Source organism: Cornus florida, unplaced genomic scaffold (assembly GCF_030987335.1).
Source record: "Cornus florida cultivar Cherokee Brave unplaced genomic scaffold, ASM3098733v1 CherokeeBrave_3.0.0_Hap2_Chr05, whole genome shotgun sequence".
Classification (NCBI taxonomy): Eukaryota; Viridiplantae; Streptophyta; class Magnoliopsida; order Cornales; family Cornaceae; genus Cornus; species Cornus florida.
Window position 1 is genome coordinate 118,396,422 of NW_026775575.1, and position 7,717 is coordinate 118,404,138.

Below are 7,717 nucleotides of genomic sequence, written 5' to 3' on the forward strand. Positions count from 1 at the left end.
AATTAGCTCCATCAAACCAATTTGATAGAATAAAATATACTCTGGAGAAAGCCATCTTTTTTTTTTCTTTTTTTTTTTTTACTGCAACAGAGCATGAATCAATTGGCAAAAGAGATAAAGACATAATAAAAAGAAATGGAACAATGATTTAATAATACTTTCATGACTAACACACAAGGATAAGTTAATAAAAGATGAAACACAACGACCAAGGATAGAAAATCTACTGTTTGCATGTCCATCCCTTCAAAGGCAGTATATGAAACAGGTATTGCTTCAAGAATTCCAATTTACTGTTTGTATGACAGACCATCCCTTCTCAAGGTAGCATATAAAACAAAATCTAGTGCTTTAAGAATTCCGAATGGGCTATCCTCAATCCAATTGCCCTCCAACAAACAAGCATCTTTTCAAAATAATAAATAATAATAAAAATCTTCGAAGAAATGGACATTGATCATTTGAAGAGTAGTTACTGAAAACTTTAGAAAATGAAGGGTTGTGAAGACAATTAATTAATTAATTAACTATTCACCAGGGTCATGTGTATGTTAGTCCTATCCGCAAATTGTCTCAGATGTATGGCTCTCTGATTGCTCAGCTTTGCTTTCCATGTCAACTAAACCACAACTCTCCTTCATGGACTCAATTTCCATGCTGGCTGTTCGGCTCTTCCTGTTTCTCCGATCCTGGAGAAAGATATTACAAGTCTAATATATCAGCCACACAAAATGCCCATGAACCACACAAGCACTTATCAGATTCAAAATTCATTACATAACTGGGATGTCATGGAAACACAAGAATTTTCACAAATGGATTTTGATCATGAAAAACAAAGCATTTTAGCGGCGCCCCACAGGGGTAGCATGTATAGGTAGTTGTATTGGCATTAAATTGATAGTAATTGATGAGTTTCAGACACACAAACTGTTACACAACCATGTGCCTACGTCTAGGATGACTTGATTTACCATCTGATAGTTTGTTTGAAATATTATAAAGCATTCTCTTCAATAGGTTACAATACCGTAGTAGCCATAATGTTATGGCACTAGCACATTTTTGGAATATAAGAGAAGTTTTAGGATTCATTTCCACGATTTTGGATACTCATTAATGATCCATAGCTACACATGAGTGTCACGCTTCAGGAAATGTGGTGCCAGACACAACTTCCCTAAACCAAAACATGGGGCATAGCCATATGGGAATCTAAATGAATGTGGAAAATGAATGTATATTATATAGTTATATGTTTTAAGATTTCACATACAATGAAGAGACGTCAGAAGTATCCAAACTCCCAAGACAACTCAACTTATAGAATATGATGTGTGCTCTCAAGCATCAAGATTCAGGACACCACAAATGAAAAAAACTAAAAAAAATTAATTTCAAACAAGGACTATATCAAGAAGGCATACTACAGTCCAAACTTGATTCTACACACTTTACTGAGATAAATAAAGGTGGAACTGGCAGTTGACCACGTGGACATGTTTCGTGTTAACAAGTGTTCGATAAGGCAATCCTAGTTAGGAAGAAGTAATCTACATCTCATATAATTGACTACATGATTATTAAGTGAATGCTATGCACAAATAATAAGGAAATGAAAGCATTTTGCATTAAAAGATAAAGAGAATATAGCAAATGAAGATAGGAAAATCACACAAATGAGCAAGTAAATGACACTTATTATGTCTAAGTCAAAAATTGATCAGCACCTCACGGTAAGGGAATTCATCAGCTTCAAACATTCGGGCAACCTGACTCATCTTGGGCCGTTTCTCAGAGTCAGGATCAACACACCGAAGAGCAACCAAAAGGGCACGTTTTAGTGCTCGAGTGATAGGCTTAACTTCAAGGTTTGGATCCACAACTTCCTCGGCTCTTCTATTCCCTACCATCATTTTAAGCCACTCAACAAGATTAACCTGCCATGAGCAAAGCACCAATTATTGGAACTTGCAAAAACTGGCATTTTTAATATTCAAATGAGTCTCCACACCTCTTGGGGGAGAAAGAGAGAGTTGCAAGAAACAGAAATTAGAATTAAGTGGACAATAGTTGTGAAGGATCTGTACCTCGTTAGAAGGCCGAGCATAGTCCACGGGATCCCTTCCAGTTACTGCTTCCAGCAAGAGGACACCAAAACTATAAACGTCACTCTTTTCATTTAACAATCCAGTATTGGCATATTCTGGCGCCACATAACTGCAAGTCACAGGAAAGTCTGATTTTCAGAACAGAGAAATGAAGTGACCATTGTAGTGCCTTAAAAGGCGGAGACTAGAACAGAGGATTCAAAATGAAAACATACACATACCCAAATGTTCCCATTACTCTTGTTGTTATATGACTTTCTCCCGAACCCAAGAGCTTGGCCAACCCAAAATCAGATACCTTGGCATTGAACTCATCATCAATCAAGATATTGCTAGATTTGATGTCACGGTGAATAACTTTTGGTTCTATTGCTTCATGCAAATAAGCAAGCCTGAAAACCAATATGTGAAAGATAAATTTTCCAACTTATCCAAAAAAAGTTAGTTGCAAGATAGAGATGGCTTGAAATGAAAATGAATTATAAAACATGCCTCATATGCCGTGTAAACCATGCAAGAGTTGGGCAATTAAACTCTATTTGTAGATCTTGTTACAACAAAAGCAATACTAATTCTAACAAGATTACACTGAAAAAGGGACTTACGCCGTAGCAGTACCCAGAAGAACCTTCATACGGGCTTCCCAAGTAAGGGTGCCATGTTGGCACATAGCTCCATGAAGCCACTGTTCCAAGTTGCCATTATTCACATATTCATATACAAGCATCCTAAAAATATGTAATTTGCAACCAAAAGTCAAGCATTGAAGAGTAGAAAAAAGGAGGAAAACTGGAAAAGTACTTGCCCAGAATTAGCATGACTATAAACAGTGATAGTAAACAAAATGGCCAAAGTTTGAGAAAAAATAAATAAATATTAGTAATTAAAATATAAAAAGAAATTAAATCTCACCTGTGAACCCCTTCTATGCAATAGCCTAGGAGCCGCACAAGATTTTTATGTCGAACATGACCTATAGCCTCCACTTCAACCCTAAATTCTTTCTCAGCTTGCCCCCTGTAAAGTCAATTCAGAGTATAACTGTTAAACAATTTCCCAAATCATATAGAATTTAAGGGATACATTCCCAGACCGTTGAAAACCTTTGAAGCATCCTTACAGATTATTAAGAAGCTTCTTCACTGCAACCTCAGTTCCGTTGATCAGCCTGCCCCTGTAAACAACCCCATATCCACCCTCCCCAAGCACATTCTCTGCTGAGAAACGGTTTGTTGCAAGCTCAAGATCTCTAAGAGTGAACCAGTGACCCCATCCAAGATGAGAGATTTCTGGCAATCCAACCAAAGGAGAAGCCATAGGAAGTCCATATGACAATGAAGGCAGCTTTCGAACAGTCCCAGACCTTCCCTCTTCCCCTGATTGTGAACTACAGCCCCTCTCGTGATGATACTTTGAGCTGCATTGGCTGCTATTATCCATGTCGCTAGGTTTGCTCATGCCTAAATGAACTAACATCTTTTCTGAATTCTTATCACTTGATTTGTCACGAACTGTCAGATATAAACTCTCCGGATGATCATGGAAGTTTTGGCCCCCAATTCTGTCAACCCTGATATCTTTCGAGACACTGGGTATTTGAAAAATGGAATACTTTTCTAGTGTTCTTTTAGATTTTCTCCGAAAGGTGAGCCACACAGACAAAATACAGAGGATCAAAATAATAAAAGCACCAACACATATACCAATTACAACCCATAGTTTTAGACTGAGAAATGAGGTTTTCTTTGATAATTCTGTATTCAAACTCTCAGACGCCATTTCTAATGACCCAGAGATGGAAACAGAAAATTGAGCCTTATTATCTTCGTTTCTGATTCTGAACTGCAAAGTTAAACCATTGCCACCTGAATCCCAAGAACATGTTAGCTAACCCCCAAAACAACTGAATGCCCAACACATAAATAGGTTTACAATAAGTTTTTCATATGTGATTTTCAGTGTTTTTCCCAATAAAGATGTAGCAGAACAAGCTAGAGATTATCCTAATCCTGATTCAACGCACCAATCCCAGAAACATACAAATAAATGACTCAATTTTTAAAAAGATTGTTTGCTTAATCTGATTAAATAACAAGATTTGAAATAGGGAGTTTTAAAATAAATTAAAACAATCTGGAACAACATTTCAAAATATTCTAGTAAATTTAAATTGACGGTTTGATGAGAGAACAGTGATCCAAAGACAACTTAATCCTGCATTTTCAGGAATTTAACAAATCAAGGAAAACCCATTTCCATGTAAACCAAATAAAATGAGAAATCAATCGCTGTAATCTCCACATTTTAAGAGAAAACAAACACACGTACCCTCAATCTCCAACTTAATGACGAATTAAAATCTATAAAAATAGGAGAAATTCAACAAAGCATGACTTATGATTCAAGTAAAAGAAATAAAGAAAAAGGGAAATGTGAATCCTCTGCAAAGTCAAAGTGCATCAAAAGAAAGAGCATTTACCTTTGTGGTGATCTAAACCTAACCCAGCTGATCTTCTTCCTTGAGAACCCAAAGAAGCAAAGGAAGGGCCTCTTGTAGAACCAAAAGGGATTCAACAAGAATAGATAGCTCAACGTAGAGTGAAATACCACAAAACCCACCAAAACGAAAAAAAAAAAAAAAAAAAACTCAAGAGAAAGTTCAATGGAAGAGTAGTTTAGAAGTTGAGAAGTATGATCTTCACTGGGCCAAAGATAATTGAGAAAATTAATAAAAGAAGTGGGCGAAGGAGGAGGACACACGAAAATCTAATCTTTGGAGGGCAATTGTCAGTGGAGAGAGAATGTAGAGAGGGAGAGGGAGAGAGAGAGATAGGGTTTTTTGATCGAAGTTGTGAATTAGGAACTAATAGAATAGAGGAGGGTCAGGAAAAGCAGAGGTGGGTGAAATAGTTGGTGGGGTTGTGTAAATGTGGAAGATAGATAGAGGATCCTCAAAGCTGGAAAGAAAGCTTGGTTTGCAATGGAGGAAACCAGAGGGAGAGAGTCTAGAGAAACTGTAAAGCAAAAGCAAAAGCAAAAAATGAGGTGAACAGTGATTGCATTTATGGATGGTAAGAATATATAGAAATGTATAGTAGATATACACACCCAATACCTAAAATATACTTTAAAAAAAAGGTAAATTACATTAACACCCTCCTATGTTTCTATCACTAAGACGTGCATTGACAGCTTTTTTAACAATGACATCCCAATAATTTCAAATGTCATATGTTTCTGTCACTAAGACGTGCATTGACACTTTTTTAACAATGACATCCCTATAATTTCAAATGTCATATTTGTCCCTAATTATTTAATTCAATTAATTTACAAAATATCAGTCATATTAATTGACAAAATTATCTTCATCATTAAGCATCTTTCTCTACCCTAATCTTTAACTCTTATTTTTTCTTTTCTTTTTTTCATTTTAGTACCTAATAGCTTACACTAGTTATATTTATTTCCGATTTCGGACATTGCTGCATTTTTTTTCTCTTTTTTTTTTTCCATGTTGTGGTGGGTCTAGGCTGGCTATGGCTTTTAAAAAAAATAATATTATACTCCGGTGGTGGTTTCTAAGTTATCAAGGTATTTCAAAAATTTTACACACATGACTTGAACCTAAACCTGAAACCTTAAACATAAATCCCAAGTACACTGCCAATTTAGCCACTACACGCTTGTAACTTAAGTATAATTATAAATATATATAATATTTTCGGGCTTGGGTTGAACTTCGGGCTTCATCTATATCAACTCAAGGGCAGCCAGAATTGAATTATGGCTCAACATATATAGCCCAGCCCCAAACCAAAATTAGAAAAAGATTGCCCAATCCCATAAAAATTCGGGCTGGGCTTGGGTTATTTCGGGTTAGGCCCGCCTGAGTTGCAGCCCTGTGTGGTGGTGGTGGTGTGATTCTGATAGAGTTTGGGTGTGTTGGTGGTGTTGTCTTGGCGTAGTAGTGGTGGTGGTATTGTCTTGGTGTGGTGTTGGTTCTAGTGGCATTTGGCACATATATATATGGTTTAACCATGGTTGTTTTTATTTTTTATTTTTTTTTCTACTTTGGTGTTTAGGTGTGGTGGTGGTTTTGGTGGTGTACAGTTATCTGGTATTTTTATAATGTTTGTGATTTGTTTATATATATATATGTTAAAAGAATTTTTTATTTTAGATGCGGGACCCACTCTTACTTTAAGTCATTATAATGACTAATGGGTCATTGCAGACCCATTTTGCTTCTCTTTCTTCTCTCTACAAAATATCTCTTCCTATCGGCATTTCATTTTTTTTTGTTTTTTTTTTTTCCCTCCACATTTTAGGCTTGATCTAGCTTTATCTTTTTGGAATTTGTTAGAAACTTGTGAAGCAAAGTCGGAGAGCTCGTCAAGGCTGTCAATTTGATAGGAGCCAAGCACCATTTAGCCTAACCCTGGGATTTTGAAATTAGGGCTTGATTTTGGGGCTTTTCTTCAATAAAGAGGTAAGGATTTCTAATCCACAATTTGCTGGACTTTGTGAGTTAATTTTTCATAATTTGTGTTATAACATGCCTAATTTGTGTATATTTCATGCAATATTTGTTATATGTTGTATATGGGGTGTGAATAATTGTTAGTTGGTATATGATGAATAAACATGCTAAAGGAATGATAATTTCACACTTATTATGTTTTATGTGCTGAATTTTGTGACTTAGAACATATGATATAAAATTTTAGAAATTTTCTACAAGGCATGTATATTGTAAATATTTAACTTACAAATAATGAAATTCTTTATTGGCATAACATTGTAAGCATGAAGTATCCATGCACTTTATTGGGAAAGAAATGGGAATATGGTTTTGAAAGAAATGAAATGGGTTTTTGGGGAAAAGGTTTGCGAAAACCTGGCCGCTTAGGAGTTGCCTAGGGACCGTGGCGTTAGTGTGGCTAGAGGGAATTGGGAAGAGCGCCCTAACGTGGTTAAGTTACCAGGACTCTAAATGACCCAATAGAGTTGCCATGGGTCAGGGACAGTTAGCAAATCCTTCTCTCATGGCGCCATGGAGTTGCTATGGGCCGGGTTGCACTAAAGGTTTGGAAATGATGACGAAAAAGGTTTTGAAAAAAAAAACGAGGAGCGACATTGCATGACATTGCACTCTATAACACGGCATGGTTCGTTCATGACTTTGGTTATTATAGTTGATGTTATTATTTTATTTCCCTATAATTATATGATCCCATTTCCCTTTCCTCTATTATTTGTTTGGATTCACGGAGTTTTAAGAGGTGTGTCTTAGGCACCTTTTACTGAGCGGCTGGCTCACCCCTCTATTTATTAACATTTTTTAGGAAACGGGAAAGAAGTGGCGAATGACGTTACACCACAGACCTAGTATGGATTAGATGATCATTTTGTTATTTTTGTATCTAAGTCCCATTATTTTTGTAAAACTTAGCATATTGTATTATGTACTGAGACTTATGGACTCTTGTTATTGCAATTATATTCATGGGATGTAAGTTTAATATAAATTGTCTAAACATTGTAAGACATGGACTTTTGATCTTAGTTATATTTTTGAGACTGTAATTGTGATATTTTGATTA

General features: G+C 36.0%; 1 protein-coding gene across 1 annotated transcript; it reads right to left on the reverse strand.

The window, feature by feature from the left end:
* Positions 1-215: 215 nt before the first annotated feature.
* LOC132309008 (probable receptor-like protein kinase At2g42960) lies at positions 216-5,165 on the reverse strand. Its single transcript, XM_059807357.1, has 8 exons — positions 4,591-5,165; positions 3,232-3,976; positions 3,024-3,128; positions 2,717-2,839; positions 2,333-2,503; positions 2,091-2,220; positions 1,731-1,940; positions 216-689 (listed from the first exon to the last, which is right to left on the reverse strand). Exons 2-8 carry the CDS (start codon positions 3,888-3,890, stop codon positions 558-560), a joined length of 1,530 nt encoding a protein of 509 aa, XP_059663340.1. The 5' UTR covers positions 3,891-3,976; positions 4,591-5,165; the 3' UTR covers positions 216-557.
* Between the last annotated feature and the right edge of the window lie 2,552 nt (positions 5,166-7,717).

Bases quoted from the DNA above. Each gene is read 5' to 3' on its own strand.
- LOC132309008 (XM_059807357.1), bottom strand. From the start codon at position 3,890: ATGGCGTCTGAGAGTTTGAATACAGAATTATCAAAGAAAACCTCATTT. The intron at 2,840-3,023 runs GTGAGATTTAAT...ACATATTTTTAG, and splicing joins TGCATAGAAGGGGTTCACAG to GATGCTTGTATATGAATATG. The intron at 2,221-2,332 runs GTATGTGTATGT...TGTGACTTGCAG, and splicing joins AGAGTAATGGGAACATTTGG to TTATGTGGCGCCAGAATATG.